This window comes from Pipistrellus kuhlii, unplaced genomic scaffold (genome assembly GCF_014108245.1).
Source record: "Pipistrellus kuhlii isolate mPipKuh1 unplaced genomic scaffold, mPipKuh1.p scaffold_m20_p_8, whole genome shotgun sequence".
Lineage (NCBI taxonomy): Eukaryota > Metazoa > Chordata > Mammalia > Chiroptera > Vespertilionidae > Pipistrellus > Pipistrellus kuhlii.
In genome coordinates, this window is record NW_023425584.1 from 46,833,935 (window position 1) to 46,856,561 (window position 22,627).

General features: G+C 43.5%; 1 protein-coding gene across 1 annotated transcript in view; it reads left to right on the forward strand.

The window, feature by feature from the left end:
* Positions 1–22,627, forward strand: part of SMAD1 (SMAD family member 1) — a 71,837-nt gene that overhangs the window by 29,295 nt on the left and 19,915 nt on the right. Inside the window, exon 2 of the mRNA XM_036423704.2 lies at positions 704–1,289. Coding sequence (XP_036279597.1) covers positions 890–1,289 — 400 coding nt within the window. The 5' untranslated portion in view covers positions 704–889. The remainder of the gene's footprint in view (positions 1–703; positions 1,290–22,627) is intronic.

Consider the following 22,627-nt stretch of genomic DNA (forward strand, 5'->3'; position numbering starts at 1 on the left):
TATTCATCTGTAAGATGACAGTGCTTTTATTACCCAGCTGAAAGGGTTGTTTAAAGGATTAAATGCTGTGTATTAGTCTGCTTGGGCTGCCATAACAAAGTGCAGCAGGTCCTGGGACGACATCATTTTGTTCAGTGTTTTGCTGTAACGTTGATGACATGCCATACACACTCTTGTTTGTGTCAGTTAGCCTATGGTAAAAATCGGATTCCTTATACATTGCTTTGCTTGAAGTCGCAGAACCTAATCGAGTGACGTTACCTGAGGCCTTACTGTCCTACAGATGAGTGGTTTAAACAACAGAAATTTATTTGTCACAGTTCTGGAAGCTGGGAAGTCCAAGATCAAGGTCCGAGCCAGTTTGGTTTCTGGTTTTCTCTTCTGGGCTTGCAGGTGGCTGCCTTCCCTCTGTGTCCTCACATGGCCTTCCCTCAGGGCATGGGGGAGAGAGAGGGATACTCTCCCTTCTTCTTGTAAAGCCTCCATTCCAGTCAGATGTGACCCCGCCCTCATCATCTCCCTTAACCTTCATTATTTCCTCTCCAAATATAGAGATGTTGGGGGTTAGGGTTTTTATATGAGTATTACATAGGTAATACATAAAAGCACCTAACATCGTACCTGGCCCATAGTAATTCTTTAATAACTTGTGGCTTGTGGTAGAGATGATTTTAAACTTCCTCTTTTCTTTTTTCTGTTCTAGGTACTGGGACTCTGGCTTACCTTTGGAGACCCTAGGAATGGTCCTGTCTACTTTTCAGCACCTCAAGACCGAGAAGCTAAGGAGAGTCCTATGTAAATAAAGGGAAATCCCTCTTCTGGGCCTCTTGCATTTGGAAGCTCCCGCATTTTACCATACACAAGGAGCGTCTTCACCGGTGCCATCACCATGAACGTGACAAGCTTGTTTTCCTTCACAAGTCCAGCCGTGAAGAGACTTCTTGGGTGGAAGCAGGGCGACGAGGAAGAAAAATGGGCGGAGAAAGCTGTGGACGCTTTGGTGAAAAAGCTGAAGAAAAAGAAAGGGGCCATGGAGGAACTGGAGAAGGCCCTGAGCTGCCCGGGGCAGCCCAGTAACTGTGTCACCATTCCCCGCTCTCTGGACGGCAGGCTGCAGGTCTCCCACCGCAAGGGACTGCCCCACGTCATCTACTGCCGCGTGTGGCGCTGGCCCGACCTCCAGAGCCACCACGAACTGAAACCACTGGAATGCTGCGAGTTCCCTTTCGGCTCCAAGCAGAAGGAGGTGTGCATCAACCCCTACCACTACAAGAGAGTGGAAAGCCCCGGTGAGTGAGTCTTTTCCAGTTGATGCGTTCCGCAGATTCGTGTTGTTTAAGGCGTCAAAATACCGTATTTTTCGGACCATAAGACGCTCCGGACCATAAGACGCACCAGTTTTTAGAGAAGGGAAATGAAGAAAAAAAGATTCCGAAGCAAATAGTGTCCTAAAATATTTTATGTGCATTAAAACCCAACATCACAGTCATAAACACATGTAATCAACCCTGTAAAGTAAACAGCAGCATTTAGAACCATTTTAGAGCCGGGCAAGCACACAGAGACCACACAGAGCCGGGCAAGTAAAAACACTTTTTTTTTAAAGTATATGTGTAGGCTATATTTGGACCATAAGACGCAGGGACTTTTCCCCCCCACTTCTGGGGGGAAAAAAGTGCGTCTTATGGTCCGAAAAATACGGTAATTCCTCTTCAGTAGAATTTTGCTATGGCATATTCCCTTAGAGTAGGGGTGTCGAACTCAATCAGAGAAGGGGCCAAAATCTAAAATCCAGCCTAAATCGCAGGCCGAATGGTTTACTGAACAGTCATAAACTGTCATTGTGATGGAAACGCAGCGGGGTGCAGTGATGACAGCGAGGTGCGGGCCACATTGCAAGGCCTGGCGGGACGGATTTGGCCCGCGGGCCTTGTGTTTGACACATGTGCCTTAGAGGATGTGTATGAATTATGTTCTGCTATGGAATCATTTGATGTGATTACTTTATAAGATATTTCTAATTTTTTATGTGTTTTACCTTTTAAGAGGGTGGGGTGTCTATAGTAAAGGATGCACTACTTTAAAATGTGTACGGTTTTGCTCTCAAATTAGAGGCCACATTGTAGACATCTGCTTCAATTGGAAAGTGATTAGGCAATCGTGAGCACGTAAGTATCTCATCGTCAGATTGGAACCGAATTTATTGATGGATTAATGGTTAGCAAGAATTCCAAAATGAGTCTGTGCATTAGAGTCACATGACCTCCCTCCCAGAAATTCCGATTCTTGTATAGCCTAGTAATCCATGTTTTTAACTAGATGGTGCTGATGTAGTGTATTAGATTGTGTTTGCTAGGTCATGTCATAACATGGTTCTCAAATAAAAGTCATTCTTTTTTTTTTTTTTTATGGAGTATTTAAGAAATACAAACAGAGTTTACAGACTGGGGAATAATATAATAAACATCTCTGTATCCATCACCCAGTTTAAGAAATAAGAGATTACAAATAAAACTGAAATTATAGTTTATACCCCTCTGATCCCATTCCCTTCAGTAACTACTATTTTGAATTTGATAGAATTTTATGGTTATCACTAGAGGCCTGATGCATGAAATTCTTGCAAGGGGGCGCACCCCTTGCATCCGCACAGCTGCCCTGGCTTTGTCTGGAAGGTTGCCCAGAAGGTCATTTGGACCGTCATTTCGCTGTTCTGCTGTCACAGTCTAATAAGCATATTATACTTTTATTATTATAGATTCCTAGGCATGCTTTTTAAGTATAAGTAACAGTATTAGTACATATGAATCCATGTCGGTATCTATTTTGTATACTTAAGATTATCTATAATAATAAAAGCATATTATGCAAATTAGACCGGACAGCCAAACGACCTTCCAGACGAAGCCAGGGCTATGGGGCCGAGGCAGCCGGGCCTGTGAAGGCCTACTCTTGTGTGAATTTCATGCATAGGGCCTCTAGTTATATAAAGATATTGGAGGATCCTTCTATAATTTGTTATATTCATTTACCATTAGGTTTTTATGACTTCTATTTTATACACTGTGGGGTTACTCTTTTGAGTTCTGTGAAAAATCCCCTGGAGATTTTATTGGAATTTCATTGATTTCATTTGGGGCAGGACTAACAGAGCCACAACCTGTGCATAATCTTTTCTAAAGTTATGTAGGACATTAAAAATTTTTTTTTTCCATAAAGTTATTGTACATCTTTTCTTAGGTTTATTTCTAATCACTCTTTGGGTTCTAGTGTATCCTTTTATAAGTTATATTTTGTTCTAGTTGCTGTTGTTAGGACTGCACTTGCTTTTTGCCAACAACCTTACTGGAATTCCCCTTATTCTAACATAAACACACTACTTACTGCTTTTTATACCTGCTGTGATGTTCATTTTAAAAAATACCATACACAAAACTCAACTCAAAGAAACATGGTCTTCTTTTAGCTAGAAATTGAGATGGAGTGAGGAGTTTTGGAGAGTAAAAAATAGTGTAATAAGGAGTACAGTCACGTGCCGCATAACGATGTTTTGGTCGACAACAGACCACCTATATGACAGTGGTCTCAAAAGATTTTAATGGAGCAGAAAAATTCCTGCCACCTAATGAGAACTCCACTGTCATTTCACTATCAAAATGGTGTATTTCCCTCCAAACATCACTCTTTGGCCCAGTCATTGTAGCGAGGAGTTACAGAAGCTTTCAAGGCCTGCGACCTGAGGAGGACCTTTGTCCGGGCTGTTGCTAAAACTGAAGGAGACACTGAGAAGACACTGATGCAATTCTGGGAAGATTACATCTGTGATGTTCAGGGTTTGCTTAAGAACCTTGCTTGGGTTCAGGGTGATGTCACCAAGGAGTCTTGAATGGCATTTGGAAGAAAGACACTCAAGAGGTTCATTCATGACTTCAAAGGATTTGCCCAGGATGATGTAGTTGCAGGAATCAACAAGGCTGTGGTTGAGAGGGTAAACAAACAGCCTGAACATGGGTGCGGATGAGGGTGACATTGAGGAGCTTCTGGAGGAATTGGCTAATAAGGAGTTGTTGGAAGCGAAACAGGAATGCATAGTTGAAGAAGAAGCAAGAAAAGAGAAAACTGCAGGAGAAAAAAGAAGAACCTCCAAGAAAATTCACAGTGAAGGGTTTAGCAGATGCATTTGCAGACCTCAGCAGGTGCCATAAAAGATTTGTACTCAAACACCAAAAGGTTTGGTGGTGCATTATCTGGTTACAAGGGGGAAAAAAATTAACTCTAAAAATAAAGCTTATAGAATAAAGACATAAATCAAGAAAGTATTTTTGAACAGCTGTATAATGTGTTCTCTTTTAAGCTAAACATTGTTTCAAGGGTTGAAAAGTTAAAAAAATTAAAATGTTTATAAAGTAAAAAAGTTACAGTAAGCTATGTTTCATTTATTGAAAAAAGGAACATTTTAAAAATTAATTTAGTGTAGCCTTAGTGTACAGTATTTAAAAAGTCTTCAGTTAGGGTAGTGGTCAGCAAACCGCGGCTCGAGAGCCACATGCGGCTCTTTGGCGCCTTGAGTGTGGCTCTGCTACAAAATAGCACGGCCTGGGTGAGTCTATTTTGAAGAAGTGGCATTAGAAGAAGTTTAAGTTTAAAACATTTGGCTCTCAAAAGAAATATCAATCGTTGTGCTATTGATATTTGACTCTGTTGACTAATGAGTTTGCTGAACACTGGGTTAGGCCACATAGCCTAGATGTGCAGTGGGCTGTCCCATCTGGGTCAGTGTGAGTGCACTCTGTGATGTTCACACAATGACAGGATCTCCCAACCATGCGTTTCTCGGGATGTAGACCCGCCATGAAGTGAGACATAACTGTATGTACAAATAAGATTATTTAAGCCCGTGATGTTAAGAGTTTCTCTTTCTGCAAGTGCTTGGACAGTTATAGGAAAGAGAAAGTTCATGCAGCTTCTGAAGACGTTGGCCCTGCTGCTGATGTAACAGGTGACTCTTTCCTTGGACGCTGAGTAGTTGTAGAATCAAGGCTGCTCATTAGTGGTCGGGGTAAGTGTGGGTTTTCTTTTTTTTTTTTTTTTACCAAAGGAAATGCTGACAGCGGTTAAGGAAGTCATCTGACTGTGGTTGTGAGGAGACCATTCAGCTGCTATCTGCTGCTATTAAAATGGCTTCACAGAGACTTCCTGTCATTTGGCTTTCTTTTTCTTTTCTTTTCTTATGTGTTTCACATGGTTCTTGAAAATTATCTTCTGTACTTTGAACTTCATTAACTTGAAAGGCCACATTGAACCTGAGCTTGAAATTCTGAGATTTCCATGTTGATCTTTAAAGGAACACCCTGCAGTTAGCTTCCAGGAGCTTTCATTTTCAGCACAATGGCTCCCAGCTGTTGGGGAAATGAAATGCACCTAAAATCCTCCTCACCTGTTGCCGGAATGTGGGTTTCTGACTCCGGCTGCTTCAGTAACTGTGTCACTTGTCACTCGGTGAATTTTACCTTGAAAAGGAAGTCTTTACATTACAGGGATGGAAGAGGAATTGGTGGTTGCCAGGGGCTGAGGCGGGGGCTGTGGGGTGTGTGGGGGGCTGGGGGTGGGTGGGGGTGGGTATCAAGGGCACCAGGAGAGATCCCTCGGTTGCTGGAAATTCTCTGTGTCTTGACTGTCATCAGTGTCAGTATTCTGCCTGATGCTGTTCTGTAGTTTTGCAAGGGGTTGCCATTGGCAGAGGCTGGGCAAAGGGTAGGCCGGATTTCTCTGTATTATGTCTTACAGCTGCATGTGAATCCACAATTATCTCAACTTAACAAGTAGTGGTTCGGGAAGAAGCAGGTAGTTCAGCTCACGACTCCAGCAGTCACACCCCTGCTTTTCCTCTGGACAGCACTGTGCTTGGACACGCAGCAGAGGAGCTCTGTGCATGCTTCTGATTTCCACGCGGATTAAAAAGGCATTGTGTGCTCAAGGACCGAGATGTAGTGCAGTTAGTATTTTTTTTTTTTTAAACAAAAGTCAATATCTTTTCTAAAGCATGTGTTTCTTTATATCGGGAGTGGTTTTACCTGAACCACTGGTGACAGAAAAGTCTATTTTATTCAAGTGATTGGGGTTTTCTCTTTTCTTTTCTGTGTTGTTGTGTAAGTCTTGTGTTAGTATGTCCATTTGGAGAACTATTACAATAGTTTATGTGAGTGGCGCTATCTAGGAGCCTGATAACTGAAGTTGTAATTCAGATACCAAGATAGGATCACTACAAGTGCTTTGAAGATTTGGGGTTAGTTAGCAACAATTTTAACTATAAAAATTAAAGTAAAACATTATAATATGTGTATTCGGGGTTCTCCAGAGAAACAGAATCAGTAGGATACAGATACAAATACAGATACAGGTAGATAGATCGATCAGATGAGCTTTATTCTAGGCTTTGGCTCACATGAGCATGGAGGCTGAGGCAGCTCACGATCTGCTGTCTGCAGGCTGGAGAGCCAGGAAAGCTGGTCGTGTCACTCCCAGTCCTAGTCCAAGGCCTGAGACCCAGGAGCACCCATGTCCCAGGGCAGAAGAAGGTGGATATCTCAGCTCAGGCAAAAAGAAAAAGCAAATTTGCCCTTTCTTTGCTTTTGCCTTTGTGATCTTTTCAGCTGCTCAGAGATTGCATGATGCCCAACTGCATTAGTGAGGGCAGCCTCTCTACTCAGTCTGCAATCCAAAGACCCTTCACAGACACACCCAGAAACAGCACTTACCATCTCTCTAGGCATCCCTTAGCCCCGGCAAGGCGACACACTCAGTTAACCATCACTCTGTGCTCATCTGCATCGAAATGTCTCTTCACACATTTATGGCACCTCTACTGAGTCTGCCCAAGAACGCCTGGCATGTAACTACAGCCCAGTGTGCCACGTTGTGTCATAGAAGCGTGGACAGGGGATGTGGTTAACTGTTATAAGCCTGAGAGTGGCCGCAAAGAAAGCTCACTCAGCTCACACATCTGGGCACTGTGTTCCAGTCTGTGTGGTGGTGCAGACATGCATGTATGTTTCATTGTACAGAGGGTTTAAATCGGTTTCTAAGAAAATATACAATAAAGTAGAAAGTAGTACCAATAAAGTAGACCAGGGAAAACAAATTAAAATGGAAAGTCAAGGCTAAGAGGAAAATGAGCACATGTGTGTTGCGTAAGTTACTGTGGTGCAGATATACTGCTGTGGGTAGTTACAGTAGGTTCCCAGTCCCTCCTGGCTGGTTCTCTAAGACTGTTGGTGAGGGAGGTGTGCATGACATTGAGATGAAGGAAGGATGTTTTAAAAGCTCCTAAGAGGTACGGACCCAGGCATGGTGCCTGCAGGGAGGGTGGAGGGGAGGAGCCACGGAGGCTGTTTGCAGCGGCTTCCTCCGGAGGGATGCCTGAGCGAGGAGAATGTCCCGCCAGAGCACTGACTCCTGAGCACTGACTCCTGCACAGCCATCAGCGCTCCAGCCTACGTCCAGGTGGAAGTTCCGTTTCCACAAAGCGTTTAGTAACTACTTATGTCTCTTAACCAAGCTCAACACACAGCCAAGTGGACGTGGAGCTTATTTACTTATTTTTAAAATATATTTTATTGTTTTTTTTTTTTTTTTTTTTACAGAGAGGAAGGGAGAGGATTAGAGAGTCAGAAACATCGATGAGAGAGAAACATTGATCAGCTGCCTCCTGCACACCCCCTACTGGGGATGTGCTCGAAACCAAGGTACATGCCTTTGACCAGAATCGAACTTGGGACCTTTCAGTCCACAGGCCCACGTTCTATTCACTGAGCCAAACCGTTTAGGGCATGGACGTGGAGTTTAGATGGTGAATTGTTCTCCTAGATACTATCATTGGTGTTTGGCTTGTGTTTGATAATTTCATCATTGTCTCTTACAATAATACTAGAACAGATGAGATAATATAATCATGAGTAGGATTTTTTGTTGTTTCTTTAACATGAGTTGTTTGTTTGTTTGTTTTAACATTTTCTTGATTTCAGAGAGGGACAGAGAGATAGAAACATCAATGATGAAGGAGATCATTGATCGGCTGCCTTCCACATGCCTCACACTGGGGATCAAGCCCACAACCCAGGCATGTGCCCTGACCGGGGATGGAACCATGACCTCTCGATTTATAGGTCAACAATAACCACTGAGCTATACCCAGATTTTTTTTTTTTTTAGTGGATTTCATATTTTAAACCTAAGGCAGAATATGAAGTTTATTCTAATTTTTTAGTATATTATTTGGGGCATTGATTTTGTGTGTTTTATTAATTGATGAACATATGGAAAGTTTTAGCAGTTACTAATTGTTACTTTTACATAAATTACATACATAGAAGTGGACATCTAGACAGTTATGTGATTTGTTTCTGGGTTGAAATTTTCTGTTGTTATATCAACTCCATTTTAAAATTTTAAGACTGTTTGCTACAGATTATGCTAAGCATCTTTCTTCTACTTTTGCTTTCCTGACCTTTATCCTCTGCTTCATTCTTTTTTCTGTCTCTGCAACATTACGTGGACAAGAGAGCTATTTTCAGATTTTGCTGGTTTATTTAAAGTTCATCACTCTTCCATCCACCACTGTTGGTGTATAGTGCCAAAGGAACCACAGCCCGTGTCAGAAGCAGAACACACAAACACACACACACACACACACACACACACGCGATGAAAAGGAACAGTTTTGAAAACCATAGAAAAGTATTTGTCATGATAAATGAAAGAAGTGGTGTATACCCTGATTGCACTTACGTGAAAATAAAGGAAAAGCCTGGCTGATACCTCCAAGTCTACCTTTGGGTGAGATACTGTTGAGACCTATGGGTTGTGCTTTGGGGCTTATTTTGCCCACAGGTGGATCATCCTCAGACGGTGATTTCTGATGGGCCGGGAATGTCTCATGTGGCTGGAGTGAAAGAGTCACAGGTGACTTGCCCCGTGCTGACAGCGCCCATGGTCTTGATGGACACTTGGGAAAGTGAGAGAAAGGGAAAGCAAGGCGGGCTTATGCGGGATCTCAGGCTGAGGATCCCGGTTTTCCGCCCAGCCTCTTTGTACTAGATATTAAAGGGCTCACAGAAAAGACTGGAGAGGGCTTTCTCTGAAAGGTATGTCCACCTCTTGTCTTTTTTCCATTTCAGAATGCATATGTTCCCGTGAAAGACTCAGCATCAGGCCTCTTGCTCTGATATTTGGGGAAATCAGATTCCTTTGGGGAGGGAACAGGGAAGAAAAGAGAGGACACTGATTGCAAAGAGCGGAGCTCACGGACTGTGGGCCGCTGTAAGGTCCTCTGAGCACTGTGTTAATAGTCTCCAAGGACCTGAAGAATGCTCTGGAGAGTTAAAAAGCCCAAATGGTGTTAATTTGCCAGCGTGGCTGTGGGCTAGCGTAGTTCTTAGGTGCTGGTTTTGGGGTTAGTTTGAGAAGCTGCAGACTCCCGTTTCCCTGCCATAGGTCTGGGCCTCCACAATGTCAGCAGCAGTCTTTCTGGTGTGTGGGAGATGGGAGAGCAGCACGTACCTGCGTCTCGCCCCTTCCCCTTTCATCAGCGGGACTTCTCCATCCCCGTGACCGCCAGCTCTGAAGCCTGCAGTGCCCCTCGGCGCAGGTCTGCCTTTCCCAACACTGCGCGGGCTTACACGGGTTAGGCAACCAGAAGTAAGCACCTTCCCTGGTAAGAGATCCGGAGTCTGGAAGCACAGACTGTGTTTAAACACAGAGATCTAAGTCAACAAAGGGCTGTCAAGCAATTTTCCCCCTCCAGTTCTTCGAAGGGTCATTTTTATGCTCCGGAATCTTAGCACACCTAAAGAATGGAAGATCCGGTTTGCGTACCACATTACTGCCTCGTCTGTAAAACAGCTCTCCGAGGCATGCTGCTGTTCTCCGTTCTTCACTCTTTTGCACGAAAAAGCCATTTCTTGTCTAAAGGAGTAAGTGGTCTGGCTCATGTAGCCACATCACTATCGCCTGACCATCTGCCTGCTTGGCTGTCAGGAATCTTCCATCACAATAAGGCAGGAGAGCCTATGCTTCTTATAAGTGACTAGAGGCCCGGTGCATGAAATTTGTGCATGGGGTGGGGGGCAGGGAGGGTCCTCTTAGGCCAGCCTGCACCCTCTCCAATCAGGAACTCTCAAGAGATGTCCTACTAACCGGCAGTTAATTGAACATCCCTCTCACAATCCTGGACGGCTGGCTCCTAACCACTCATCTGCCTGATCACTCCTAACTGCCCACCCTGCCAGCCTGGTTGCCCCCAACTCTCCCCCCCACCCCAGCTAACCTGATCACCCTTCACTGTCCCCTCTGTCGGCCTGATCACCCCACACAGCCTGCTGTTCAGTTGCTTGGTCATCCCTCACTAACCCCCCCTGCTGGTTTGGTCACCCCACGCAGCCTGTTCGATTATCAATCCAGTTGTTTTGGTCATGATGGCCCCTGGCCTTTTATATGGATATTTGGGCAACTTCTTGTAAACTAAAAGTAAACATATATAAGACAATAAAGTGAAATTGTCTTGTATGTTTTTTTCCTTTATGTTTCCCTGTAATTTCCCTAAATCACATCAAACTAGCTCTGTAGCAGATTCAGCAGTATTTTTTCCTGTGACTGTATCTTTCTTTGAGCTTCTATAAAGTTCACCCAAGGTCTAGTGGTGTGCCAGACAGGTATTTATGTAAAGATCAAGTTAGGAAGCAGTTGTGGGCAAATGCTGTTGAAATATGTAATCTGTAGCTTTTAATTAGGAAAAAAAGAACAACTAATTTAAAAATGGTGCTGGAAGCCAAGGGAAGGAAGGCCTACTGCACGAATCTCTTCGTGCAACGGGCCTCTAGTTGTTATAATATAAATAATAGTAAGGATAACAATTATAATTGCAAGTTTTTCTGCTTACCACATGCCAGGCACTGTGCTTATCACTTTCCAGGTATTCTCATTGAATCCTATCCTGAACGAGGTAGAGGTACCCACAGGACCACTGAGATGCAGCTAAGTTGTCACACAACTTGTCACTGGAGATCCAGAATTCAAGTTCAAGTCTAACTTCAAAATCCATGCTCTAATCCCACACAGTGCTACTTCCCTTTAACCCAATTTTTTTCTCTTTCCCAAAGGGGCAGGGTACCTATAGTTTTTAGTAGGGGAGCATGTGATCTGAAAATGCACGAATTTGGGGTTGATCATGGTAAACGGAGAGTGTCCACACCTGTGCTTCAAGTTTTCATGGAGCCTTTATTTATTTCCCATTGGTCAAACTTTATCATTGACAACTAGTGTCTATTTCACAGAATATATTTAACAGAGTCCAGTTTGAATTGCAAATGGGAACTAATTACATTCAACTGCAATTAGAAGTTAAGCCACGCTGCCAGGTCTGACTCCTGGGGATGGTTATTTCCATATCAGTCGTTTTAGTATAATAGTAACTATCCCTCTGTGCTTATCAGGGCCAAGGAACTTGTTAAAACATACCTGTGTGACATTGGGAGAGACTGCATAGCACAGTTAAAGCACCTAGGCTCTGAAGCCAGACTGCCCGTTGAATCCTGTCTCCAGTGGTTACATATACATAGGCCAGTCACGTCACCTCTATACCTCAGCATCCACTTTTATAAAATGGAGGTAATGAGAGTACCTTCGTCACCATTGTTAGGAGGATTAAAGGGGGGTAATATCTGCAACAGCACTAGGCATATATAAGCACTATATAAATGTTAAATTAAAAAAATCTGAGAAAATGCTATTCCATTTTACTAGTGAGAGATGAGGTTTAAAGAATAAATTGGGAATGTGCCCAAGCGAGCAAAGGATACGGAGTATGACACTAGCAGATGGAAGCTGCAAGAGGCTTGGGAAGGCTGGGCGAAGAGTGGGTGAGGTTGCGGCAAGAATCTGGGTGGGGTTGTGAGGCCGTAGAGGATAGCCTGTGGGTGCATAGCTCACAGACAAGAGCTGTTTTGAGGAAACCTTCCATGGGGTACACAAAGGAGGAATCGGACCTGGAATGATCTAGGAAGTCGGGCTCTCAGAAGTTGAATTGGCTTTCTTAAAACCTCAAGAAGCTGTTGTTACTGAATACAATTTATCTGCTTATGTTCAAATTGTGCTCACACGTTTGTCTTCTATTCATGTATTTGCGCTGAAGAGTAATGGATGGTTGCCTAGGAAAAAAAATACTACCAAGTTGCTACATTTAGGCAAAACTATGTAAATTTTTAAAAGATGCCCTCCACCCAAAGAAAACCCAACCCAAAAACTGGAAGAGAACTTTACAAACAACTTCCACAATCTCTTCCCCGTTTTGTAGCACTGAGTAATGCAGTCTGGTGGTTATGACCTTGCTTCAAACTTGGCTCTCAGGGTAGCAGCTGTATAACTGTGGCTGTGCTACCGTGTTTCCCCGAAAATAAGACATCCTCCGAAAATAAGACCTAGCTCATGGAAAGATAATACATCCCCTGAAAATAAGACCTAGCGCAACTTTGGGAGAAAAATTTAATATAAGACACTGTCTTATTTTCGGGGAAACGGTACTGAGCTGGGCAGAGTCAGCTTCCTCCTGGGTTGAGAGGGTTCAGCCATCTCTTGGAAACTCTACCGTCCCCTGCACAGCGCCTCGCCTGCACTCCATGTTCTGTGGGTGTATGTGTCATGCTCAGTGAACTTTATCTAATACTAGAGGCTCAGTGCACAAAATTCATGCACTTGGTGGGGTGGGAGTGGGGGGTGGTTCCCTCAACCTGGCCTATGCCCTCTCTTAGTCCGGGAGCCCTCAGGGGATGTCATTCAGACATCCTTAGCGCTGCCATGGAGGTGGAAGAGGCTCGTGCCACCACCTCTGTGCTTGCCAGCTATGAGCCTGGCTTCTGGCAAAGCAGTGTCGTGTGTCCCCCCCCCCCCCCCCACCCCGTGGGAGTGCACTGACCACCATGAGGCAGCTCCTGCGTTGAGCAGGATTGGGCTTAAACTGGCTCTCTGACATCCCCCAAGAGGTCCCAGATTATGAGAGGGCACAGGCCAGACTAAGGGACCCCACCAGTGCATGATCGGGGTCAGGAGGGACTCGAGAGGTTGTCCAGCCGGGATTGACTGCAGGAGGGCTTCAGGGGCATGTCTGGCCCTTCTTGCTCAGTCCCAATCAACTGGACCCCAGCAGCAAGCTAACCTACTGATCAGAGTGTCTGTCCCCTGGTGGTCAGTGCACATCATAGCAAGTGATTGAGCCGCCTTAGCATATCATTAGCATATTACACTTTGATTGGTTGAACGAATGACTGGATGACCAGACATTTAACATATTAGGCTTTTATTATATAAGATTATTTCAGATCTCCCCTGCTGTTGCCTCACCACCAATAAGCAAACAAAAAGATCAAGTGATACCACTCAGATATATATTTTTAATTTAACCTTTAATTTAATTTAAAGGTTCTGAGAATCTTGGTGTAAAATTTTTCTGATATATCCTGAGTCAGATTTTACTTCCTACATATGCTACCTGTGTTGCTGTTAACATCTAAGTGGTCTTGTCCTCTCGCCCACTTCCTACTTGAAATGTTTCTGTGCCTGTCACTGGACACAGGCTGTTTGGGACCATCTGTCTGGTATCGATATTACACTGGGCACCGCTGCTTTGCCCGCTTGGTGCCTTTCCCCCTTCAACCTGTCTTCAGATGAGAACGGCTGCAGCTGGACTGGCTGTCGGGCCGTTCTGGATTAGCCCCGGGCCACCTTCCACTCTTAGGTGACCTCCGGGGTGTGTCGTGAGGCCCAGCTGAGACCCAGTGGGCACTGAACTCCGTATGCAGAATGGAGCTGCCGATGCAGGCGGGGCAGCAGCATCATCAGCGGGGACACTTGTACAGCTGGGCAGGAAGGGCCCTGGAGTTCAAGCCCCTTGCTTTTGTGTGTGAGGAAGTTGAGACTCTGAGAAGTGAAGCGATTTGCTCAAAGTCACAAAAGTGATTATTACCATAGCCAGGACCAGAACGCGGGTGTCTTGACTCCTTACCTAAATGCTTTTTTCTGAGTCTTCAGAACCAAAAGGTGTTCATGTGCCCCTGGGTAGCAGACAGCTCTTTTCCATTATGTCTGGCAACGTTGCTACAGAACTCTCTCCCGTGTTCAAAAGAAGTGTGTCCGTAAACATTTGGTGGGTCACTTGTGGGCCTTAGTCTGGTTACTGGACAGCTTTACCAGTGGCAGCATGGTGACCCCATGTCAGACAGGTCTTCCCAATCTCCAGAAAGCTCCCCAGGCTCGGTGTCCGGGATGCCCTCCAGGACCCAGAGGGTGTGTGGATGCGCTCCAGAGCTCAGCCCCTCTTTCCAGTTTTAGCTGTTTCTTTCTCATTCCTCCTCCTTGTGCCTTGGCAACGTGGAAAAGCCGAGTCCGACAGTAGAATCACAAATGTCTCCTGAAACTCGCTTCCTGCAACGAAAATATCTCCTGAAACTTTCTTCGTTTTACCACCCCCCCCCCAACCCAAAAGGGGTTTTGTTTTCTTTTAACCCACATGTGTCAAACACAAGGCCCGCGGGCCAAATCCGTCCCGCCAGGCCTTGCAATGTGGCCCGCACCGCGCTGTCATCACTGCACTCCGCTGCGTTTCCATCACAATGACAGTTTATGACTGTTCAGTAAACCATTCGGCCCGCGATTTAGGCTGGATTTTAGATTTTGGCCCCTTCTCTGATTGAGTTCGACACCCCTATTTTAACCGAAAGAGATGCATCAACACTTTGAAAAGCAGTGGTGCCTTCCCGAGGAAAGGCAGAGCTCTGATTTCCCCCTCCTGAGAGGCCAGGGAAAGAAAGGAAGAACGTTTTCCTCCTTGTAAAGGCACAGCAGCAATTGGAGGTTTTCAAGGGACTGAGGGAGGAGCGGTGAAACCCCCCGAGCAGGAGCCTTTTCCAGAATACCGCTGCGGAGGGGGCGTGGAACTAGCTTAGGGTTTTATCAGGATTCGAGCTCCCAAAAATATAAGAGCCACACACACAGTCTGATTTTAAAATGATTCAAATACAAATAATAAATAAAAGAAAGTACGAGTGTAAAGAAAGTGTTTTAATATTGGCCTCTTCTTTCAAAGGAGATGCTTTGCATTCAGATGAGCTGCACACCTCGGTCCTTCTCTGACGCTGCCAGGCAGAGTGGCCCTGCTCAGGGCTCTGGAGACAAGGGCCTCAGGAGACTCCCCGCTCCCAGATTTCTGTTTCCATAAAATAGAAATAACCTGACGCACGGAAAGAAAAGAGTAAGAGGAAGGCATTCCTCACCCTGTCTTCCTGTTTCTGATCTGAGTCAGGCCTGGAGTTTGCAGATCCTCCTTCTATTATTTAAAAATAGTTATTACACTATTATTAACCGTATTCTCTCTGTGCTGTACTGTGCCAGGCCCTTGCTGTATTCATCGACACAGACCTAATGGAAAATAGCCAGCTGCTACCCCGTGGTACCTAAATCCTCATTCTTTGAGTAGGATCGTCACACCCTACCCCCACCCCCATACCCCACTCTTCTTCCCCAAGAAATAAGAATCCCACGTAGGTGTGTCTAAACGTGGATGATAAGTCTGGATGCTCACTCTTTCCTTGTCCACCAGTAGAAAACAGATGCCTTAATGATCTCTCCCCTGAAGTATTGCTGAAGGGAAAGGAACAAGCGCTGGGTGGGGTGAAGAGAAATGTCTAAGAGAGCAGCTGCATTGTCCTGTAGGTGCCGCACAGGTGAGAGGAGTCTGGGTTTGATATTGTAGAGCAGCTTGTGTGTGTGTCTGTGTGTGTGTGTGTGTGTGTGTGTGTGTGTGTGTGTGTGGAGGAGGCCTTACCTCTGCCTCACCAGCTTCTGGGTACCTCTTCCACAGTAATGCTGCTTTCTAGGGCTGGCAGCTGCGCCAGACCCCAGGCCCATCTCATCCCTCTTTGGAAATGACTTCGTTATTGTTTGTAGTTTGAATAGCCATAGAATTTATTGCTCAAACAAGGACACGTTTGAGCGTGACAAGGGTCACCTGTGAGTCATTCCGTCAGACAACAGGTACAGGTTGGGACTGTCCCAGGCAAACCAGAACACAGAGACACCCTACTTAGAGAAGTTGTCAAATGGCCCAGATCAGGTTTGATAATGATTCATGTATTACCCATCATCAGAGAGTTAGTTAGATACTTCTCAGAACTGAGCTTCTTAAGTCAGAGTTTTCCTCCTTTAAATGGAGTGACCTTAACTTTAATTTGTCCAGAGACATTCTGGAAATTTGTTCCGGTCATCCATCCTCATAAGCAGGCTCCATAGAACAGAGGGCAGCATTCCTAGACACCTCGAGTCTTTGAGGCTGTAGGACATCATGGTTGAGAGCACGCATTGCCTTCCCAACTCTTGAAACTTTCTATGTGACTTCAAGTGAGTACCCCTCGGCACTCTTATTTGCAGAGTGGTGTGATGTGTTAAGCATGGTTCCAGGCTTATAGCAAATAATGGTAATCGTGTGCATGTGAATTTTGTGTAATACAGTGATCCCCTGAAATCAACCTGATATGTTTCTCCTTGCTTCCACATAAATCCTCTTAGTTCTAGAGTTTAGTTTGATAGGTTATCTCTCTCCCTCCTTGCCATCACCAGCCACTTTTTACTGTGGTTTTCTGAGAACTGTGACACTGAGGAAATAGGAAATGCACACATCGCACCCAGGGTGTTACCACCCTTCCCAATGCAGTGTGCCATACTGCACGCCCAAAGCCATGGGTAACATGGACCGTCTTCCTGGAGTGCCAGTTTTACTGGATTGTAAGTTATGTAAAATATTTTTGCATTTGAGAAGTAAAGAAAAGTAGAGCATAAAATATGTGACTTTGGTGAGAAAGAACAAAATCTCAATGCTATTCCATAATTCCAGGGGAGCTGCTGGGACCCCTGATTGGGGTCCTCTCCTCTGTCACTGACATTTACTTTGGTGGAAAATGTTGAGAGATCCTTGGGGACGTGACTCTCAGAAAGACTGTGTATCTTTCTGTTCTGCTTACTAACTTTTAACACCCTGTATGTCTCCAGTGTTATCTCCAGTTTAACGTGAGGCTTTCTGCAGCTCTTCACCTTCAGTGTCTTCAGTTGGTTTTCACTGTAAGAGCTGGTGTATCTGTGCTCACAAACTGGAATTCCTTTCCTGGATGGTGATTCTGAGCTGGGAGACGTACATTTAGAGCCCCCAGAGAAGACTAGTAGGAAACCCTGTTTTAGTTGGGAGTGTACTATGGAGAGCTAGGAGGAATGGATCCCGAACCTTGAAGATGGGATTGGAAAAGGAATAGATAATAGGATATTTTAGCCATTAAAAAAAATGGTAAAGGACAATTTTAAATTGCCTCTTTACATTTATTTTTTGAACGTTTTATTGAGGAATGCTTGGCATAGAATAAAAAAACATGTTTAAAGCATCCATTGTGGAGAAGCCAATGCTGTCTGCTCTGCCCTGAGATTCTGCCCCATTCATGCTGAGCACAGAGGCTTTTACAAGTCTTATCTCATAAAGGTGTCTCCAGCACAGAAGTTCTCCCAGCATAGACACAGCTGATCCTCACAGCCAATTGGCCTGGAGGTCAATTCCTACCATTGATACTAACAACAATCAAGGCTTAACTACAACAAGGCTGTGCACACAGCCCATAAGGGGTGCACCAAGAGTGTCCACCTCAGGTAACTGGGGAGGCTTAGCCACTGGGCCCTATAGAACACCTAGCAAACAAAGTCACTTTATCAACTCAGGGAAGCAGCCAAAATGCATCCAGGGGTCCCCAAACTTTTTAAAGTGGGGGCCAGATCACGGTCCCTCAGAGAGCTGGAGGGCCGGACTATATGAACTACTAATTCCTACTGTAACACCTCGGCTGCGCTCACTGCCCAAAAAACCTGGCGGGCCGGATCAGACTCCTCTGCAGGCCGCATGTGGCCCGCGGGCCATAGTTTGAAGACGCCTGGATAGACAATGAAACATATCACAAATGAAAGAAATGGAGGAAAACAAATGCCTGGATATAGAGTTCAAAACCATGTTTATAAGGTTTTTCAAGAATTTTCTAGAAAAGGCCAATAAATTTAGCGAGTCTCTCTAGGATATGAAAAAGGACCAATTAGAAATTAAGCATACACTGACTGAAATAAAAAATATTATACAGAGATCTAACAGCAGATTAGAGGATCACAAGAATCAAGTCAAAGATTTGGAATACAAAGAGGCAAAGAACACTCCTCCAGAGAAGCAAGAAGAGAAGATAATGCAGAAAGTTGAAGATAGTGTAAGGAGCCTGTGGGACAACTTCAAGTGTACCAACATCAGAATTATGGGGGTGCCAGAAGAAGAGAGAGAGCAAGATACTGAAAACCTGTTTGAAGAAATAATGACAGAAAACTTCCCCCACGTGGTGAAAGAAATGGACTTACAAGTCCAGGAAGCACACAGAACCCCAAACAAAAGAAACCCAAAGAGGACCACACCAAGATACATCATAATTAAAATGCAAGAGCAAAAGTCAGAGAGAAAATATTAAAAGCAGCAAGAGAAAAACAGTTACCTACAAGAAAGCACCCATACAACTGTCAGCTGATTTCTCAACAGAAACTATGCAAGCCAGACGGGAGTGGCAAAAAATAGTCAAAGTGATGAATACCAAGAACCTACAACTAAGATTACTCTACCCAGCAAAGCTATCATTCAGAATTGAAGGTCAGATAAAGAGCTTCACAGATAAGAAAAAGTTAAAGGAGTTCACCACCACCAAACCAGTATTATATGAAATGCTGAAAGGTATTCTTTAAGAAGAGGAAGAAGAAGAAAAAAGTAAAGATAAAAATTATGAACAACAAATACATATCTATCTGCAAGTGAATCTAAAAATAAAGTGAATAAAAAAATCTGATGAACAGAATAAACTAGTGAATATAATAGAATCAGGGGCATAGAAAGGGAGTAGACTGACAGTTCTCAGAGGGAAAGGCGTGTGGGGGGTGCAGGAAGAGACTGGACAAAAATCATACACATATGGATGAGGACAGTGGGGTGGGGGTAAGGATTGAGGATGGGGTGGGAACCTGGTGGAGGGGAGCTATGGGGGAATAAAGAGGAGCAAATGTAATAATATGAACAATAAAGATTTATTAAATTAAAAAAAAATAAAACATCCAGTGTGGTTAGTATTGGTGTCTACCTCTGAAAACATCACCACAATCTGGATCATGGACTTATTCATCACCCACACAAGTTCACTTCTGCACCTTTGCAATCTCTCTCTCCAGCCCTATACGTATATTGTATTGTGTGTTCATCACCCCAAGTCAAGTCTCCTTCATGATCATTTACCTGGAGAGCTCTCTAATGATTCAATGGTAAAACTAACTCGGACAACAAAGAAGTCATCAAGGTAGTAGGATATAAAAAGGTAACAGAAATATCATAAAGATCAATAACCATATATGTCATTACCAATTAGAAGATATAATTGAAGAGAAAACCCCATTTAAAAGAATAAATTTAACAAGAAATTTAAAACCTATAGTCAGTGTTATAGATTGAATTGTGACAACCGCCCTTCCCCAATTTATATATTGAAGCTCCAATCATAAGTACCTCAGAGTGTGACTGTATTTGGAGATAGGGCCTTTAAAAAGTTAAAATCAGGCCATTGGAGTGAGTTCTAATCCAAGCTGCCTGGTGTTCTTATAAGAAGAGAAGATTAGGACACACAGAGAGACACGGGGGGAAAGCTATGTGAGGACACAGCTAGAAAGTGCTCATCTGCAAGCCAAGGGGAGAGGCCTCTGAAGAAACCTTGACGCTAGAATTCCAGCCTCCAGAACTTTGAGTAAATAAATTTCTGTTGTTTAAGCACTCAGTCTGTGGTACTTTGTTACGGCAGCCCCTCACAAACTCTTACAGACCAGAACTATGGAACACTCCCGAAACACACAAAAGTAGACTTGAGCAGACCTTCCTAGTTCTTGACTAGAACACTTCAACATAATCAAGACACTCATTCTTAGTAAGTTAATGTATAAATATAGTATGTTCCCAATTAAAGTACCAATAATACCTTTTTCCCCCTGAAAGTAGACAAAGTGATAAGTAAAGTTCATGTGCAAAAGTAAGCATGCAGCATTGAAAAGGAAGAACTGTGAGAGGGGACTAGCCCTGTCTATATTAAAACATACTATGAAGCCTCTATAATTAAAACAGAGCGGTACTGGGGCACAGACTAGAATAGAATGGAATGGAATGCCTAAAAATAGATCCTAACATGTATGGAACTTTATGAGAAAAGAGGTATCTCCAGTCACTGGGACAAAGATGGACTTTTTAATGGTGTTGGGGCAACTGGCTAACCATTTGGAAAAAGATGAAATTAGATCTGTTCCTCCTACTATAAATAAAACTGAACTCCAAATGGATCATAGCTCTAAGTAAAATAAGAAACTTTATATGCACTCCAAGAATACGTGGATGAATTCCTCCTTACGATCTGGGTGTAGGAGCGAGCTTTCTATGAATCAAAATCCACGTACAGTAAAATAAATTATTGATAAATTTGCAGCCAAAAAATAAACGCGTACGGGAGCAAAATCAAACCAGATTGTGATAAAATATTTGTAACATATAAATATATCATGGGTTGACATCTCTAGTACATATTTTTAAATGAAAAATGACCCCAAAATGGGCAAAAGACACAAGCAGACAATGTACACACACATACACACACACACACACACACACACACGATATTAAAATGTCCTCTGAATATCAGCTTTCACCATATTAAGAGAAATGTAAATTAAAATTGCATTAAGATACCATTTGTCACCCATCAGAGTATCCAAAAAAATCAAAAGCTTGACAACATAGTCTGTCCTAGAAGCTTCGGGGAAAGAGTCACCCTCATATGTTGCCAGTGGCAATGCAAAATGCTGCAACCCTAATAAGGGGATTCGACAATAACCTGCATTTACCCTTTCACCCAGTGTTTCCATGTCTGGGAATTTATCCTGGAGGCACACCTTGAACAATATATATGTGCTGGTTTATTCATTGCAGTATTATGTCTGATGGTAAAATATTGTAATCTAGATAAAGGCCCAGCCGTGGGAGATTGGTTGAATAAACGGTGTTATTAGCTGTAAAGACAAACGAGGAAGATCTTTATAAACTAGAGTGTATGATAGTTAATTCTAGGATATAGTGGAGAAAAGCATAGTAGGAATAAAAACTTTTTTAGGAATAAAAACAAAGAGAACATATATTTATCCTAGCTGGTGTTGTTCAGTGGTTGGAGTGTTGGCCTGCACACCAAAGGGTCTTTGGTTTGATTACCGGTCAGGGGCACACACCCGGACTGTAGGTTTGATCCATGGCCCCAATTTGGGGGGGGCGGGGGAGGGTTATGCATGAGGAAGCCAATTTATGTGTTCGTTTCACATTGATGTTTCTCTCTCTCTCTTTCTCTCTCTCTCTTTTCCTCTCTCTCTCTCTCTCTCTCTCTCTCTCTCTCTCTCTCTCTCTCTCTCTCTCTCTCTCTCTTTCTCTCCCCCTCCCTTCCCTTCCACTCTCTAAAAATCAATGGGGGGAAAAATGGCCTTGGGTGAGGATTAACAACAAACAAAGAAAAGTGAAAGAAAGAAGGAAAGCATATATTTTTGTGTTTTATTTTTTTAAAAGGAAGGATAAATCAGAAAAAAATGAAATTGATTATCCTCTGAGGAGGTTAGGTAGAGGAACTGAGTAAATAATTGTAATATATATGTGCTAGTATAATAAAATGCTATACACACCATGGGTGGGTTTTACAGACCTAATGCTAAACCAAAGAAGCTAGATACACGAGTCTATGTGATTCCATTTATATGAAGATTTGTGTGTTTAAGTATAGATGTGTGATACATCAGTACACTTTTTAAGTTTATTAAAAGATACCTGTACCTATGTCAGCAGTGGCAAAATCATCCTAACAGTCAGAGGAGAGGAAAAACATTACTTTTCTTGTCAAGTTCATCTTCAGGATGCTGATTTGTTGTAGCTGGTGGCTCACTTCTCCCAGATCTTTAGTAAAAGCTTGTCCGTCTCACCTGTAATGTCCACTAAGGATAGCACTATGCCGAGAGCCAGAACTCGGCACACCACACATCAGAGTTACCGGAACACTGTGCAGAGTTTCAGCTCGGGGTGCAGGTGTGTGTGTGTGTGTGTGTGTGTGTGTGTGTGTGTGTGTGTGTGTGTGTATGTGTGTTGGGGGTTAGAGATCCTTTGAGGAGAATTGATTCATATTGTTATCTGGTACTACCTTCATAGGGAGGTGTACAGAGGCCAATATTTGCCCCCTTTTGAAGGTGTACCAATCAGAAATGAGGCAATAGCTAGATGACCAAACAAGGCAACTTGTAAAGTGGTAACTTAGGCTGCAGCAGCTAAAAGAAAAAGAGAATGTTTGATTGCATAAGGCAGTACACTATTTCGTAGCGTGAGCTTATTTTGGAATATAGATTTCCTTTGGTGTAGGGGGAGCCTTTAAGAGTATGGAAATTATTTGTTTTTCAACAAAACAAA